This window comes from Pseudopipra pipra, chromosome 24, assembly GCF_036250125.1.
Source record: "Pseudopipra pipra isolate bDixPip1 chromosome 24, bDixPip1.hap1, whole genome shotgun sequence".
Taxonomy (NCBI): Eukaryota; Metazoa; Chordata; class Aves; order Passeriformes; family Pipridae; genus Pseudopipra; species Pseudopipra pipra.
In genome coordinates, this window is record NC_087572.1 from 2068896 (window position 1) to 2085764 (window position 16869).

Consider the following 16869-nt stretch of genomic DNA (forward strand, 5'->3'; position numbering starts at 1 on the left):
GCCCGCCGACCAATCGCGAGGCCGCAGCGCCACCCAGCAGGTTAGGCGGTACCTGGGCCGTACCACTGCGGAGGGGGGGCACGGGGGGGGGGCTGCACCATCGCGGGGGGGGGCAAAGGAGGAGGGGGTCAGGGTGGGTGGGGCGGAACCATTAGATTTTGGGGGGGGGGCAGATGGGGATGAACCATCGCGGGGGAAGGGGGGCACGGGGCCCCCCCAGCAGCCCCCCCCTCAGGGCCGAGGGGTCTCACGGGGGTCAGCGGTGTCTGGGGAGGGTCGAGCAGCCCCCCCCAGAATCGGGTTGTCCCATGTGGATGGGGCTGGGGGGGGATGTCTCGCGGGGGTCGGGGGGGTCCAGCAGCCCCCCCCAAGGTCGGGTTGTTCCATGTGGATGGGGTTTGGGGGGTCTCACGGGGGTCAGGAGGATCTGGGGGGATCCAGCAGCCCCCTCAGGGTGGGTTGGTGAGAGTGGGATTCGTCTCTGGTGGGTGTCACCTAGTGGGGTCCATCCCTGGTGGGCATCACTCCCTGTACCCCATCCCATGGCAGCCTGGCCCCGCCGCTGAAAAGGCCTTTATTTCCCCCAAAATGGGTCCTGCAAATGCCATGGAGGGGGGGGGGAGAAGAAGGAGCATCCCACGGCCAAGGGATGCCTCAGCCATCGCTGTTGGGGGGGTTCCTCCCCTCACCAGGGAGGTGGAGGAGGCACAGCCAGAGCAGGGCAAGGGGCTGCCGGGCCCCCTGGGCAGCTCCATGTGCAGCTGGAGGCTGCATTTCCACCCTGGAAAAACGTGGTGGGCACCCACCGAGCCCCCCGTGCCAGCCCGATGCCGCTGGGGGTCTGCCCTGGCCGTCCATCCCCTCCTGAGGGGGGTGAAATCTGCCGCTCCCAAAGTCTGGAGCGCTCCAAATCTTTACTGCCGAGGTCCTGGGGAGAGTCCACCAACACCGTGATGCTCATGGAGTCGGGGGGGGTTTGATGCAGAAGGACCACTCCCAGCACCCCAACACGGGGGAGTGGGTCCTGTGGCCCTTCAGGGCTCCTGCTGGTACTGGCCCTCGGTGGCGGTGAAGAAGTCCTCGAGCACACTCTTCATGTACTCGAAGGTGGGGCGCTCCTCGGGGCTCTCCTTCCAGCACTGCCTCATCAGCTCGTACAGCTCCGCGGGGCAGTTGTCCGGCTGCGGCATCCGGTACCCCCGCTCCAGGTTCTGGATCACCTCGGGGTTGGTCATCCCTGCCAGGGCAATGTGTAGGACTCAGTTTGGGTCACCCTCCCTGTCACAGGTACCGCCCTGGGGCTGCTCATCCCTGCCTGGACATTGCACGTGGGTCTCAATTTGGGGTCCCCCCCCACATTGTAGGGACCACACCCCAGGGCTGGTCATCCCTGCCAGGACAATGCACAGGACTCAGTTTGGGTCACCCCCATGTCACAGGTTGGTCATCCCCTCCTGGACACACACACAGGACACTGAATTGGGGTCACCCCCATGTCACAGGTACCACTCTGGGGATGGTCATCCCTGCCAGGACACGCACAGGACATCAAATTGGGGTCACCCCCATGTCACAGGTGCCACTCTGGGGATGGTCATCCCTGCCAGGACACGCACAGGACATCAAATTGGGGTCACCCCCATGTCACAGGTACCACTCTGGGGTTGGTCATCCCCTCCTGGACACACACAGGACACCGAATTGGGGTCACCCCCATGTCACAGGTCCCACCCCAAACCCCCTGGGGAAGCTTCCACCCCCTTCCACCGCCTCCGAACGCCCCTCCAGGTGTCTTTTGGGGATGTGCCTCGGGAAGGGGTTGGATCCCTGGCTGCGGAGGAGGGCAGGGAGCCAGGCTGGGAGCGTGTGTGCGTGCGGGAGTGCATGTCCACACTCGTGGGCGTGCGCTCGCGTGTGCCAGCCCCGCTGCCACGGGAGATCCTTCCAGCTGCCGGGAAATCCTGACCTGGATACGGGATCCGGCCGTAGGTGACGATCTCGGTGAGCAGGATCCCGAAGGACCACACGTCCGACTTGATGGTGAACGTCCCGTAATTAATGGCCTCCGGCGCCGTCCACTTAATGGGGAATTTAGCCCCTGGGAAAAAACAGCGGGAGGGGAGGGAATGAAGCGTCCTGGAAGAGCTGGGATCACCCCTCTGGGTTTAATCTGCCGTGAAACCCCGGGTCAGGCTCAGTCCCTGCCGATGACCTGGGTTTGGTGGCATCCAGCCCCCCCTGTCCCCCACTGCTCGGCGGTGGGCTGGCACCCCTGTCCCTGCAGTAGCCACCAAAAGCAGGGTCGGGTGGGCAAACAGGGTCCTGCAGCCCCCCCGTGCTCTCCCCCAACTGAGGAGAGAGAAATGGAGGAGGAAAAAGTGTCCCTGCAGCCCCCTCCCTGCTCCCCCCTCCTGCAGCTCCTGTCACTGCACCCCCCTCCTGCTCCCGGGGCACGGGGGGGACCCCCCCAGAGGACCGGGGTGGGTGGGGGTCCCTCCGCCGTGTCCCCAAGCTCTGTGCACGCCCGGGGCAGGGCGGGGAGGAGGGGTCCCACCCTCTCGAGCCGTGTACTCGTTGTCCTCGATGAGCCGGGCCAGCCCGAAATCGGCGATTTTGCAGCACAGCGCCTCCGAGACGAGGATGTTGGCGGCCCTCAGGTCACGGTGGATGTAGTTCTTGGCCTCGATAAAGGCCATGCCTTCGGAAATCTGTAATTTGGAGAGGGGGGTTTACAATGAACAGCCCCGGCTCCGGCCCCGCAGAGCCCTCCCAGCCCCAGCCCCGTGTCCCTGCCCCCCTCACCTGTGCAGCCATGTCCAGGAGCTTGTTGATGCCGAGCTTGACTCCCTCCGAGGTCTTGAGGAAGTCCACGAGGCTGCCTGCAGGGAGGGCAGCAGGTCTGAGCAGCAAAACACACACTGCCCCCCTCCCCAGCACCTCGGGGTCGTGTGGTGGGAGGGGGTCACCAGGGCACTGTCACCCCCTGCAACCCAAAATGTGGGGCTGGGAAGCTCACAGTGCCCCAGGAAGGTGGGCAGGGGAGGGTGGGCAGAACACCCTTCCTGCAAGGTCCTTCTCCCCTCCTTTATCCCCGAGACAATGCAAAGGCAGAGCGTGGCAGGGATGCCAAAAGCGGCTGGAGACACATAAACTGGCATGAACAGCTGGATGGGACAGCCAGGAGCTGGAAGACTGGACTTTTGGAAGTGCCCAGGGAAGAGGTGGAGTCCCCACCCCTGGAGGTCTCCAAGCAACGACTGGATGTGGCACTCAGTGCTCTGGGCTGGGCATCAGGCACAGGCCAGACTCGATCTTGGAGGAGTTTTCCAGCCTGAATGACCCCGTGGCTGAGTGACCACGTCTCTCCACAGCTCCCCCAGCCACCCCCATGCAGGGTGGGCAGCGCCTGGGGGGGGTCTCACCCTTCTCCATGTACTCGGTGATGATGTAGATGGGCTCCTTGGTGACCACGGCGTAGAGCCGCACCAGCCGCGGGTGCTGCAGGTTCTTCATGAGGTTGGCCTCGGCCAGGAAGGCGCTGGGGGACATGCTGCCCGCCTTCAGGCTCTTCACAGCCACCTTCGTGTGCCCGTTGTAGAAGCCTGTGGAGAGCCAGGAAGAGCGGGATGGGGAGAGGGACCCCCCCGACCCTGGGGACGGGTGGCACCAGCAGTGCCAGCCAAGCAGGCAGCGTGGGGGCTGCTCTGTGGGTCTGGAGCATCCCAAGCCAAGACTGCACGAGGAAGAGATGCTGTGGGTTGCAAAGGTCAGTGGAAGGCTGTAAAGTTTGGCTTGAAGAGGGACTCTCACACCCCGGACTGTCGCGGCGTGGCCGGAGGATTTTCGGGGCGGTCCCAGCCCTGCCCTGGGCTAAAATCTGTGATCACACCTTAACCCACCAGGCAGATACTGTAACGTGTGGCTTTCAGTGACCACGAGGGCAGGAGGTCACTGGGTTTTGAGCAGGAGGGGGAGCTGGGGGGGGCCAGGCAGGCCTGGCTTTGGATGGGAACCAGGAGGGGACTTCGTGGGACAGGCAGCGCCCGTGGGAGTGAAGGCAGAGACCCCTCTTTAGTGAGGGGGAGCAGCAGGGCAGCCCCAGTGCCTTCCCCACCTCAGCACTCAGGTGCTTTTATGGCTGGATCACCACACTCTCAAGGCCCCGTGCTGCCTCCAAGCCCCCCACTGCTCCCAGAATTCCAGCCAGAGCCACAGCAAGGGACATTTCCCAAGTGGGGACAAAGCCAGCAGCTGTTCCCACGAGCAGAGCCCAGCTCCCTGAGGACAGGACCCCTGTCATTCCATCCTGGGTGGCTGGGATGGGAGAGGAGGAAGCTTGGGCTGCTCTGGGTGATCCAGAAGGATTCTCCCTTCTCCCAGAACCCCTCTGGAAAGCCATGAGTCCCACACCCGGGGCTGTGCTGGCTGCTCCATGAGTGATCCCAGCTGGATCCCTCCCACCCCGAGGGTGCCGTGGGGCCCCAGTTTTGCCCTGACTCACTCACCCATCCAGACCTCTCCGAACTGCCCCGCTCCCAGCTTCTCCACCAGCTTCAGGGACTCCCTGGGCACCTCCCACTCATCCTGCCACCACGGCTTCTGCGGCTTCTGCGTCCGGCAGGGTTTGCCCAGGCGGGTGCAGAGCCCGTCGGAGCTGCCTGGGGTTGGGAGAGGAACGGGGGGGGGGTCAGGGCAGGCAGAGGCACCAGGAGCTGGGCACAGGCCAATGGCTTGGCTGGGGCACGTGGAGCAGCGTGTTCTGCTCATCCCATCCCATCCCATCCCATGCTATCCCCATTCCATCTCATCCCATTCCCATTCTGTCCTGTTCCATCCCATGTCATCCTATCCCAGTCCCATCGAATCCTATCCCATCCCATTCCCATTTCATCCTGTCTTATCCCATCCTGTTCCTATACCATTCCCATCCCATGCAATCCTGCCCCATCCTGCTCCATTACTATTCCATTCCCATCCCATCCTGCCCCATTCCTGTTCCATTCCATCCCATCCAATCCTGTCCCATCCCTCTCCCATCCTGCCCCATTCCTATTCCATTCCCATCCCATACTATCCCATTCCATCCTGTCCCATCCCATCTGGTCTCATCCCACCCTATTCCATTCCATCCTGTCCCATCTCACCCCGTTCTTATCCCATCCCAGTTCCACCCCATCCCGCTCCATTCCCGCCCCATTCCCACCCCGTTCCCATCCCCCCTGGCCATCCCATACGTGTGTAGTGCTGCACCAGCTCCCTGAGGCTGCTGAAGGGGACGCGGGGGGAGATGTAGAAGCCGCCGTTGTCCATGTTCCGGATCTTGTAGTGCTTCACCGTCTCCCCCTGGGTCTCATCCAGGTCCCGCACGGACAGTGAGTACGAGCCTGGGGACACAGGCACTGTGTGGGTCCCCCACAGCCCTCCCAGTGCTTCCCAGGGCCTCTCCCAGTGCAGGAAGGTACCTTTGGAGGTCTCGCTCTCCCGGATGAGGAAGGAGCCGTGCGTGTTGCCCGACGCCAGGAGCTGCCGCTCGGCGTCCTTGCGGCTGATGTTCTTGAAGAACCACCTGGGGACACAGGGATGGGGGGGGTGGTCAGGCTGTGCTTTCACCCACCAGCACTTCTGGGGTGCTCCTGGCTCCGTCCCCCTCTGCCAGGGCACGGCTCCTGCTCCATCCCTACTCACGGCTCGGGCTCCAGGCTGTTCACCAAGGCCACGAAGTTGTAGGGGATCAATCCCTCCTGGCCGGTGGTGAGCGACTGTGCCTTCCACCACTCCCCATTCCTGCAAGGACACGGCGAGGTGAGACCCCCCTCCAGCTGCCAGGGCCCTGCACAGCCCCCCCGCCAGCACAGGAGCTGTGGGGCCGTGCCAGGGTCGGTGCTGGGACGTGGTTGGCGCTCGCTCACTCCTCCAGGACACGGAGCTTCTCTCCCTTCCGCAGCCGCAGGTCCCCATCGTGCTTGGGCTCGTAGTTGTACAGGGCCACCACCAGCTTATCTGGGGGGACAAGGGGAGGGACAGGGTGGCAGTGGCCAGTTTGGGGGTGTCCCAGCCACCCCCCACCACGGCCAGACCTCACCTTGCATGGGGGAGCACGGCGGGGACGTGGACTCGTAGGACACCAGAGGGTCTTGCGCCTCGGAGCCATTGCGGATCAGCCTCTGCCAGGGGATGAGGAGCCCCGTGAGTCCTCACCTTCCAGGGTTTGGCCACTGGGATGGGGGTCTCTCACCCCCTCCTCACCTGGTTCTTGCTGTCGGAGTCGATGGGGTAATTGCAGTGCTCACAGATGTCGATGTTCTCGATCCAGTCCTCGTCATAGTCTGAGCTGCAGCAGCAGCCCATGGTGCCTGGGGGGGCAGAGGTGGTGAGGGGAGCCTTTACACCCCCGCTCCAGCACACCCCTATCCCTGCATCCATCCGTCTGGCTTCCCACAGGGCATGGCCCATCCTGCACACTCCTCAGCTGAACTGGGGACATCCCCTGGCTCTCTGTCACCAGCCCTTATTTCCTCCTAATTTATTCTGGCCTCCTTAATTAAAACCACTGAAGGCAATTAGTCCCCCAGCCTGAGGCTCCCCTTTCCCACCAGCTCCTTCCCACCCTCCATCCCACCCACCTCCTTCCTTCCCTTGGGCTGATCCCTCTGTTCCTCAGCCAGATAGCAACCTGATCACCAATACCCCATTAACAATTAATACACTCGTGCATGGCCCTTGTGTTTGATGACGTTTGGCTGGGCCTGGCACCCCCCAAAAGCAGCTCCTGGGGTCAGAGGTGGATGTGGGCGCTCCCCACCCACCCTGTGCCGCCTCTGATTTCCATCTCCCACGAGCTCTCGGCCTCTCCCCCCACACTCACCCCCATTTCTCCTGCATCAGGGATGTCCTTAAACCCCCACCCCTGCTCCAGGGCCCCTCATCCTGTGCAGCTCACCCCGAAACATCCAGGAGGATGTTCCACCTCCACCTCGAGGACCAGCCCTGGTGACACGGAGCCGGCGCGGGGCTGTCCCCAGTGTCCCCGGCACCCTGGTGTGGGCAGGGATGTCATGAGTGTCACAAGGGCTCTGCAAAGCACCCGGGCACCTCTGGCCTTCCCGAAAATGCTGACGATGGCACAAAACCCCCATGGTTTTGGGAGCCCCACGGTGCATCGTGTGGAAACGGCGGCCCACGGCCCCGGAAAAAGCTCTTCTGCAGAATCCCCCACGCCCACACGGCCGGGATCTGTCTCCACCAACACCTGGCCTCCAAACCCTGCTCTCCAGGCTCGGCTCTGGGGGCTCTCTGGGGGCCCTGGCGTGGCTTCCACGGGCTCTGGGAGCCCCGAGTCACCACGAGCCAGCCTGGGTGTGTCTGTCCCACCACCCCAAAACCGGCGGCCGCTGCGCTGGCTCTGAGTGGGAGCTCTGATCTGGCAGTGAGTGGCGTGGCTGGGAGGGTCCCCATCCTCTCCTGGTGCCCTGCTGAGCTCTGGGAGATACTTTCCTGGGAGACAGACCGGCTGCTGGCACTGCTGGCACCACTTTGGCCTTGGTTTTCTGCCATTGCCATAAATCCATCTCTTTCCATGGTGGGGGCTTCATTTGGTGGGCACGTAGGGAAGAGGCTTACAGGGGGTCCCCAGGGAGGGTGCAGGGTCCCCGGGGTGCTGCCAGCCCCCTGTGCCACCAGTCTCAGCCAGAGGATGCTGCCAGTCAGAGCCCCCCCAGCCTGCACTGCCAGGGCTGGTTTTCCAGACCAGGAGCCCCCTCCCTTGGGTCCAGGGTCAGCAGGGACACGGGGACCATCCCCGTGGTGCCACCTTGGGGTGCCCACCACCAAGGGGAGCGGGTGACTGGCAGTTTTGGTGAGGAGAACACAGGTGATTGACCCCTCCCTTCCCCCCATGCCACACAACACTGCTAAAAACCACCCTGGTGCCTTCTGGTGACCCCATCTGGGGACTCACCTTGGCACCCAAAAAGGGGCTCCTGCTGCAGGCAGGAGGAGCAGGCAGGGCCACAGCGATGCCCAGCAGCAGCAAAGCCCACCTCCACCCCCCCAGCACCACCCTGGCCCCGCAGAGGAGAAGCCCCCGACCCCCCAGAGCTCCCCCACAGCCCTTCAGGCACCTTTACCAAAGGAGGTGTTTTTTCCTCCCTGCAGGGAGCCGGGGTGGGGAGGGAGGTGCTGCTACTGCGCCTTTTTTCTTACAGCCCCAAGCCACAGCGTAATTTCCACCGAGCAGCCGTTTCACCTGGGCCACGCCGGGGGGGAAAAAGGGGCGTTTGAAGTCGGCTTTTGGTGACTGCATCTGTGCAAACCGAATTTCTGCTGCGAAGGTGCCTGGGAGGGACGTGTAGGCGCCCCTGCCCCATGTTCGGTGTGTCCCCCGGGAGGTATCTATGTGTCCTACTGTGTTCCTGTCCCTGTTTTGGCTCTGGAGTGTGTTTGGACCCCCCTATCTCCCTGCCCTGGGCTGACCTTTCTGCTCTGGCCAGGTTGGGTTGGTTTGGTCACGGGTGTGGGCGGGCTGGAGGCTGGGCTGACCCCATCCCTGATGCTCTTCGAGGCTCACCAGAGTGTCCCCCAGCCATCTGTGACTCACTGGGTGTCCAGCCCTACTCTGGCACAGCCTCAGCGACACAAAGGATGCCGACCCCAAAGCTGCCCCTGCAGCAGGAGGGTCTTTGCACTGGGGCAGCACCAAAAATGGGTTTATCTCAATGTCTGAACCCCCAAACTGGGAAGCAAACCCCAGCAGCCCAGCACTGAGCTGCTGCCTGTCCCTACACCACTCTCACCCACAGCCCTGGGGACAAAACTCCCGCTTTGCCCTGGAAATGGGGGCCTTGGGAAGAGCCCTGTGAGGGGGCCGGTGCTCCCACCCCGGGCAGGGAACGTTGAGACAGCAGCTTTCACCCCAACTGGGAGGGCACAGAGGAGTGGGGGGCACAGGCTGACTCCCCCCATCCCTCACCCAGGCGCTCACATCCCCCCACCACTCACTACAAGCCCAAACCTCCATTTCCCCCCCTCCGAGGGGCACTCGGAGAGCACACAGCCCCCCCGCTGTCCCGGCGGTCCCCATCTCCCATCCCTGCACGGCGCAGACCCTCCCACCCCCAGCTCTTACCTGTTGGCAGGAGGTGATGCCCGGCCCCTCTCAGACCCCCATTCCCTGGCAGACTCCCTCCTAGACTCCCTCCTCACGTCCTGCCCATCCCGCCGGGGGCGCGGGGACCCTGCGGGGCGCGGCGCGGAGCCCCCCGAGGCGCGGGCCGTGCTCCCCGAGGGCGCTCTCGCTCCTGCTCCCGCTCCCGCCTGCCCCGGTTCATTTCCTGCCTCATGAGCAAACTCTCGAGCAGCTCGTTCGCAGCTCGTGCCCGACCGCAAGAGCGAGCGACAAACCCCGAGGGCTTCCTGCCATCCCCGCCGAGAGGGTCCCAGCGCTGGCTGTCCCCTCGCCCGGGGCGTGCTGAGACCCTCGGTGGTGACTGTGGGGTCCCACGGGGTGGGAGAAGGGTCAGGGACAGGCAGGGGGTTGTCACCTGCTGCCCAGTCCCCTGTGCTGTCCCCTCTCCGGGGCTCAGGTTGGCAGTGTCCTGCACCAGCTGCCCCTGACCCCATGAGACCCTACACCCGTTGTAGGACTCATCCTGCACCCCAAAACCCCCTTTTTGACCACTGTTTTGGTCACCACAGACTTTGGCACCCAGACAGCCGAGGGGGCAGGGGCTGAAGCCGGGGGGACCCCCTGTGCCCCTGCCAGGCTGCCAGCCCTGTGTTTTGGAGACAGCTCAGAGCAGAGCAACCACAACACCATTGTCTTGGCTTCTAAGATCAAACACGAAGCCGCAGGTACCAGCTCGGTGAGGCACAGGAAGCCCAGCTGTGTCGGGAAGGGAGGGGGGGGTTGTGGCAGCCTGGGGGGCACATCAGGCTCTCCCCACGGCCCGGGAAGGAGAAGCAGCCCCCAAAATGTTCCCTGGGTCATCCCACAGCTTCCCTGGGTCTCCCCACGTTGTCCCTGGCAGTGCTTGCACACAGGACTCTGCGGAAGTCACATCCCCAAGTGGCAGCTTGTGCTGTCACCTCCCTCCCCCCCTCTCTGGTCCCCACAGCAGAAATCTTGGAGCCACATCTACGGGGCCAGGGAGGTGCCTGGGTACGTGAAAATACAGGAAAAAACATCAGCTCTCACCTTCACCTCCTTTTATTCCGCCTCGAAGGGCTGCTCCCAACATTTTCCACCGTGCCTGACCCCACTGTCCCTGGGAACAGGCCCCCAGAACGCCCTGTGCCCCATGGGGGTGGTGGCACTTCCCATGGCACTGCCCCTGGAGCAGGGCTGGCAGCACCACGGCTCAGCTCCGCCTGCCCCGAGTCCCGAGGGATTTTGGGAGTGATCCTCGAGCCCTGCCAGGTCCAGATGCACCCGTGGGTGCCTGCGGGGCTCCCACCCGGCCCCCGGGGGGGATCAGCAGAGGGAGAAGCGGCGGGAGTTGATGTTCATGCGGGTGACCCCGATGTGCTTGAGGGGCGTGGAGAGCAGGAAGGCGGCCTTGGGGGGGATGTTGCAGAGCAGATCCGAGTCTTCCTCGCAGCCCTCGAGGCCAAAGGTGGCGTCGTCCAGCATCTCCTTGTGCTGGTGACAGGCCTGCTCCACCTTCAGCCGGTGCAGCCGCGCCCGCAGGCGCATCAGCTGCTGTGCCAGGCGCTGGTCCACAGCCTGCATCTCCCTCTGGAGGGGAGACCGGAGTCAGGATGGAGCGGGATCACCCCCGGATCAGCTGCAGGGGTGATGGGGCAGCAGGGATGGGGCTCAGCCAGGGAACAAACCCACCCTGGGACAGCACAGAGCCCACTCACGCGGTCCTGCGGTGGGCACAGTGTCTGATGCCTGTGGGCTTTTTACCCTGTTGCTGCCTCAGGGACAGGCTACTGGGTGCTCCCAAACACCCTGTGCCCCATGGGGGTGGTGGCATTTCCCATGGCACTGCCCCTGGAGCAGGTTTGGCAGCACCACGGCTCAGCTGCACCTGCCCCAAGTCCTGAGGGATTTTGGGTGCCACCCTCTGGAAGACACCACGTGCCACATAAAGGAGTCCACAGCAGCAGTGCCACCAGCAGAGCAGCCGGGGGGGTGACAAGTGCAGACCCCAACAGTGTGGTGAGGGTACAGGGGCAGAGCTGTGGCACCACAGAGCCACGTGTGCCTGGCAAAAATCCTCATGCACCCACTGAGCCGGGCAAAGGAGAAAAGCCCCTGCTGACCCTGCCACGTCCCCTCACTGCTGCGTGAGCTCGGGCACGGGGGAGCCCTGTGGGCCCATCTCACCCCTCATCCCACTGCCAGCTACTCACCAGCTCCGTCCTCAGCCACTCCAGAGCCGCCTCCATGGTGGCAAAGCCACAGACGCCACCACCCAGCTGGTCCTCGGGGTGCCCAGGGCCCTGCTCAGCCCCCCGGGCCCCCCCCGAGGTGCCCCAGCGCTGCCCCCTCACCCGGGCCTCCCACTCCAGGTACGAGGGTCTCCGGGTCTGCAGCTTCAGCTTGGCCGTCAGAGCCTTCACACTGTCCAGGTTCTCCTCCTCCCAGGTGGGCTCCTCCTCGCCCAGCTCCTTGAACTTCAGCTGGCTGAGGGCCATGGTGGGACCCCCCGCAGCCCCCCCAGCCCCTTGGGTGACCTCTGTCCACTCAACAACCCACCCACCGTGGAAATGAAGCCTCTACCCTGGCCACGACCACCCAACCACCCACTCCCTCACTCCCCCAGCTGTGCCCGGTTCCCAGCTATTTATCCATCCCCCGAGGACAATTCCGATGGGCAGGAATTTCCTTATCCAGAGGAGTGCAAAGGAGGAGGGTTTTTGGGTTTATTCGATGTTGTCGTGATGGGGTTTTTTTTGTTGTTTTCCTTTTCGTTTTTAGCATCATTGTCTCCGGCTGGGAGGAGACTCCCCGTTCCCGGACGAAGCCTTCACCGGGCACGGAGGAGCGGGAATGATTTATCCCCGGGCGCAGCAGCCCCCCCCCGCACCCGGGGGGGGACCCAAAAAAAGCCTAAGGAAGGAAAAAGAAACCGGGGGAGGGGGCACAAGGGGCAGCCGGGGTCCCGCACCCGGACGGGACGTTAAGGTGGAACCGCGTCGGGATCTGCCCTCTCCCCCTTCCTCCCTGCCCCGGGGGGCTCCAGGGGCAGCAGCGATGGGGCCCGGGTCTTACCTGTGTCCCACGGGTCTCACCTGCCCCTCGGACGCCCATCCCCGACCCCTCCGGCGCCCCCAGAGTGCCCCCCCAAATTCCACGGGTGCCTCGCCAGTGCTGCGAGAGAGCCCCCGCCTCTCCTTCGCGTGTCCCTCCCACGGCCCCGCGCGTGTCCCCTCGCTCCCGCACCCCACGCGGCGACACCCCCGCCCCCCAGCCCACCCCAGGAGCCCCCCGACCCCGGGGAGCGCCCCGTCCCTCCGGACCGGGCCACCTTAAACCCGACATCCGCCGGCCCGGCCGGGCTGTGCGGGGCATCGCCGCCCCCCCGCTTCCACCCCGAGGTCCCCGCGTGCACCCCCAGGTCCCTCCTCCCACCCCGAGCTCTCCCTCTCGCGCCCCGAGATCCCCCTTTTACACCCCGAAATCCCCCCCCGCTTGCACCCTGAGCTCCTCTGCTTGTGTCTGTTGGCACTCTGGGGTCCCCCGCTTGCAAGCCAGGGTCCCTGGTGCCACCCCACAGTCTCCTATTGCGCCCTGAGAGTCTTCCTTGCACCCCACGGTCCCTGCTTGCACCCCACGGTCCCCTGCTTATGCCCAGGAGCTCCCCGTGGGCATTCTGAGGTCCCCTGCCTGCACCCCACTGTCCTCCCACTTGCACCCCAAGGTCTCTGCTTGCCACTCGAGGTCCCCCCTTGCCCCCTGAGGTCCCCCCCAACCTGCCCCCTCAGCCCGAGCAGGTAAGCAGAGGGGCGACAGGGACACTGCCAGGTGCCCACCCTCCTTCTCCTCCTCACTCAGGGGCCTTGGCAGCAGCTCCTGCCCCGTCCCCAGGCCCGGGGTGGGGACACTGTGGGCACAGGGGCCCTGGCAGCTGGGGGGGGGGGGGGGCTGGTGGCAGGGTGGCAGGGAAGGACCTGGAGCTGCTCCCTTTTCACCAAAAATCGCCTCCCTGCAGCGCAGCCGGCACGGGATACCCGGCTTGGGGTGGGAGCCTGGGGTCAGCTCAGCCCCCCCCGCCCCGTGCCTCAGTTTCCCCGGGGAGGAAACGTCCCCCTGGCTGCGTTTCGCAGCTCCGTCCGCTGTAGGTGACAGCGCAAACACCCAGAGGGGGTGAGGCCGTGACGCAGAGGGAAGAAGGGGTTTCCAGCCGGGCCGTGCGCCGCAGGATTTCCCCTTTCTCCCTCCCCAGTCCCCCGCGCCGGGCAGAGCCGGCCATGGAGTTCTCGGAGCTGATCAAGACGGCGACGGTGGAGAACGTGCTGCTGTCGTGCGCGGGGCTGCCGGCGGTGAGGGGCACCCTGTGCATCACCAGCCACCACCTGCTCCTCTCCTCCTGCCCCGGCGGGGACGTGGAGCTCTGGCTGCTCATCCGCAACGTGGACGCCGTGGAGAAGAGGTGCGTGTGCTGGTCCCCGCCCCGCGGCTGCCCCGCGCTCCCTCCCGGCCCTGTCACCCCTTCCTCCCGAGCTGGAGCATTCCCGAGCGGAGCACGGCCACCCCTGGGTGCTGCCCGCCGAGCCCTGTCCTTCCTCTTCCTCACGGCCCAGCACGGCAGCACCGGGCGCTGACCTCCTCTTCTCCTCAGAGTGCAGAATTTAGGCTGGTACCAGCCCCCCCGGACTAACAGCTCCGCCCGGGACACCAGGTTTGGCTTTTAACGCTCCCTTGGCTCTGCCAACCACCGCGGCGCCCGCCGTGCCCCGTCCAGGGCAGGGAGACAGTGGAAATCCCGGCTCCGGGGGCAGACGAGAGCCAGAGATTTGGCAACCACACCAGCACAGCCCTCGGGGGGAGAGGGCAGCTCGGCGCTGTCTGTGTGTCCGTCTGTGCGCGCACGGCCCCCCGGCCAGCCCTGACCCCCCTCCTGCCTCCCCCAGGCTCACCGGCTCCTCCGGCACCATCACGCTCCGGTGCAAAGACCTGAAGGTGCTGCAGCTGGAGATCCCGGGCATGGAGGAGTGTCTCAACATCGCCAGCTCCATCGAGGTGAGCCCCGGGCAGCAAAGGGTTGCCAGGGCAAAGCGGCCCCGCCGTGTTTGCTCTGCGTCTGTCGTTCGCTGGGTAAATAAGCACTCAGCTCCGGCAGCGCTGGCACAGGGTGCCCCGTGGGGCCGCTGGTGCTGCCCAGCCCTCGCCTGGTGCTGGGATGTGGCCAGGAGCAGGGAACAGCCACGGGGTTTGCAGAGCCCTGGGGACATTCCCAGCCACGACCCCTGCCCTGTGACCAGCGCCGGCTTTGCTCTCACTCCAGGCCCTCTCCTCGGTGGACTCCGTGATGATGATGTACCCGTTCTTCTACAGACCCCCGAGCCTGAAGCTCGAGGAAGGATGGCACCAGTTCCCCCTCGAGCAGTATTTCCAACAGATCTCCTCGCAGGTGAGGCTGGAAGGAGACCTGAGTCCTCCCCAGTCACAGCAGGCTGGGCACCAGGGCTCCCCCTGACCCCGTGTCTGCCCCAGACGAGCCAGTGGCGGCTGAGCACCGTGAACCAGGACTTCAGCACCTGCCCCACGTACCCTCCCACCGTCATTGTGCCTGCGGCCGTGGCTGACGAGGCCCTGAGAAAGGCTGCCCGGTTCCGGCAGGGCAGGAGGTTCCCCGTCCTCAGCTACTTCCACCCCAAAAACCGCACCGTGAGTCCACCCCACCCCCTCATCCCTTCTCCCACCACCGCCAGCCCTCTGGGAAAGGTGGCTGGAAGCCCCCCCATGCTGTGGGGTCCCCCAGTGCTCCCCATCTCTCACCTTGCAGGTGATGCTCCGCAGCAGCCAACCCCTGACGGGACCCAACCGCAGGCGGTGCCGCGAGGACGAGACGCTGCTGGGGACGATCCTGGACGAGGGGGAGAGGGGCTTCATCATCGACACACGCTCGGCCCAGGCAGCAAAGCAGGCTCGGATGACCGGGGGAGGCACAGAGCCCAAATCCTCCTACCCACAGTGGAGGAGGCTGCACCGGCCCCTGGAGAGGTGAGGGCTGTGCCGAGCCCTGGCGCTCTCGTGACACGGGGGTGATCGCACTGCCTGGCATGACATGGGGGGTCCACCCCCACAAAAGAGTCACCAAGCCCCCAGCACCTCTCTCCCTGCTCCCAGGGGCCGCCCGCTGCAGGAGAGCTTTGCCAAGCTGGTGGAAGCCTGCAGTGACCCCTCCCTGAGCATGGACCGGTGGCTGGGCCGGCTGGAGAGCAGCCGCTGGCTCAGCCACGTCAAGGCAGCCCTGAGCACGGCCTGCCTGGCTGCCCAGTGCATGGACAGGTAAGGGGGCTGCACCCCAAAGCCCCTCCTTCCCCCAACTCCCAGCATGGCACGAAATCCGGGCGCCATCCCGGGTTGATCCCGACAGGGAGGAGGCCACGGTGCTGGTGCACGGGGCGGAGGGGACGGACACGACGCTGCTGGTGACAGCGCTGGCCCAGGTGATCCTGGACCCGTCCTGCCGCACCCTGGCGGGATTCCAGGGGCTGCTGGAGCGGGAGTGGATCCAGGTGAGAGCGGCAGCTCCGAGGGGGATGGGGATCCCAGCCTGGCTGGGCACCCTCAGCCCCATATCCCCCCCCCTCGGGGTCCCACAGGCCGGACACCCCTTCCACCTCCGCTGCGCCCACTCTGCCTATTCCCACGCCCGGCTGAAGCAGGAGGCACCGCTTTTCCTGCTCTTCCTGGACTGTGTGTGGCAGCTGAGCCGCCAGTTCCCCTTCTCCCTGGAATTTGGGGAGCGCCTCCTCCTCTCCCTCTTCGACAACGCCTACGCCTCGGCCTACGGCACCTTCCTCTGCAACAACGAGAAGGAGAGGTGAGAGGGGTGGGGACAGCGCTGTCCCCAGGGAGCAACTCCAGCAAATCCCCTCCTGGTCACGGTTTGGGTCACAGCAAACCCCACGAGCCCTGGCAGGGACTGAAACACATCCCCCATGTCCCACAGGAGCCTGTGCAAGGTGAAGGAGAGCACACACTCGCTCTGGGCCTGGCTGAACCGGCCCGAGGAGCAGGAGAAGCTCCTGAACCCTCTCTACTCCCACAATGCCCTGGTGATCTGGCCCTCCGTGGAGCCCCAGAGCATCCAGCTCTGGCAGGGTGAGCGGGATCCTCCCAAAATCCATCCTCAGCCCTGAGCTGGGCTGGCTGAGGGGAAGCTGCTCTGCCTTTCCCTCGCTGACAGGGCTGAAATAACACCCAGCCCCTTCTCTCCCAGGTTTATTCCTCCGTTGGATCCGTCCATCCCAGCACCTGGATGAGGCCTGGGCAGAGATCCAGCGGTTGGTTGAGGAAAACAACACCCCTGCCAAGGAGAGCACAGGGAACAGGCTGAGCCAGTCCCTCTCTGACCCCACTGCTGGGATGGAGAACAGGAGATGAAGGGCAGCACAGGCAGTTCAGTCCCATGGGATGCCAGGACAAGGCAACACTGAAGCTTCCTGTGGGAAGCGCTGTGCTGGACACAGACCCCATGGACAGCTCTGGGAGGGAGGAACAGACCCCCTTTCCCAGCCTTTGGGCTGCCCAGACTGAGCTTGTTTCAGTAAAGCCTCTCTCCCAGCCCACACCGGCATTCTGCTCTTCCATAGGGGCAGGAGAAAGATGCTCCTTCCCAGTGGGATTTCAGCAGCACTTGTGGATGGCTGTGGAGCAGGACATCAACCTGCCTGCCAGCCAGGCACAGCAAA

The 16869-nt window shown here is 64.9% G+C and overlaps 3 protein-coding genes across 3 annotated transcripts; 1 reads left to right on the top strand and 2 right to left on the bottom strand.

Annotated features, from left to right (window-relative positions):
* Positions 1-333: 333 nt before the first annotated feature.
* Positions 334-9368, bottom strand: LCK (LCK proto-oncogene, Src family tyrosine kinase). The gene is made up of 13 exons (XM_064634935.1): positions 9125-9368; positions 6247-6353; positions 6083-6164; positions 5910-6000; positions 5686-5784; positions 5463-5566; positions 5235-5384; positions 4506-4658; positions 3423-3602; positions 2803-2879; positions 2555-2708; positions 1967-2098; positions 334-1237 (listed from the first exon to the last, which is right to left on the bottom strand). Exons 2-13 carry the CDS (start codon positions 6346-6348, stop codon positions 1035-1037), a joined length of 1527 nt encoding a protein of 508 aa, XP_064491005.1. The 5' UTR covers positions 6349-6353; positions 9125-9368; the 3' UTR covers positions 334-1034.
* A 793-nt stretch (positions 9369-10161) lies between these two features.
* FAM167B (family with sequence similarity 167 member B) lies at positions 10162-12360 on the bottom strand. Its single transcript, XM_064634937.1, has 2 exons — positions 11356-12360; positions 10162-10732 (listed from the first exon to the last, which is right to left on the bottom strand). The coding sequence occupies exons 1-2, from the start codon at positions 11638-11640 to the stop codon at positions 10469-10471; spliced, it is 549 nt and encodes a 182-aa protein (XP_064491007.1). The 5' UTR covers positions 11641-12360; the 3' UTR covers positions 10162-10468.
* An 804-nt stretch (positions 12361-13164) lies between these two features.
* LOC135402283 (myotubularin-related protein 9-like) lies at positions 13165-16746 on the top strand. Its single transcript, XM_064635309.1, has 10 exons — positions 13165-13598; positions 14080-14188; positions 14454-14579; positions 14663-14836; positions 14955-15172; positions 15299-15460; positions 15549-15690; positions 15778-15998; positions 16128-16279; positions 16398-16746. The coding sequence occupies exons 1-10, from the start codon at positions 13417-13419 to the stop codon at positions 16559-16561; spliced, it is 1650 nt and encodes a 549-aa protein (XP_064491379.1). The 5' UTR covers positions 13165-13416; the 3' UTR covers positions 16562-16746.
* The last annotated feature ends 123 nt before the right edge of the window (positions 16747-16869 follow it).

Coding starts and splice junctions, on each gene's coding strand:
- LCK (XM_064634935.1), bottom strand. CDS start 6,348: ATGGGCTGCTGCTGCAGCTCAGACTATGACGAGGACTGGATCGAGAAC. Junction 2,099..2,554: donor CGAGTACACGGCTCGAGAGG/GTGGGACCCCTC, acceptor GTTTTTTCCCAG/GGGCTAAATTCCCCATTAAG. Junction 1,238..1,966: donor CGGCCGGATCCCGTATCCAG/GTCAGGATTTCC, acceptor TTGCCCTGGCAG/GGATGACCAACCCCGAGGTG.
- FAM167B (XM_064634937.1), bottom strand. CDS start 11,640: ATGGCCCTCAGCCAGCTGAAGTTCAAGGAGCTGGGCGAGGAGGAGCCC. Junction 10,733..11,355: donor AGTGGCTGAGGACGGAGCTG/GTGAGTAGCTGG, acceptor TCTCCCCTCCAG/AGGGAGATGCAGGCTGTGGA.
- LOC135402283 (XM_064635309.1), top strand. CDS start 13,417: ATGGAGTTCTCGGAGCTGATCAAGACGGCGACGGTGGAGAACGTGCTG. Junction 14,580..14,662: donor TCCAACAGATCTCCTCGCAG/GTGAGGCTGGAA, acceptor TGTCTGCCCCAG/ACGAGCCAGTGGCGGCTGAG. Junction 15,691..15,777: donor TGGAGCGGGAGTGGATCCAG/GTGAGAGCGGCA, acceptor GGGGTCCCACAG/GCCGGACACCCCTTCCACCT.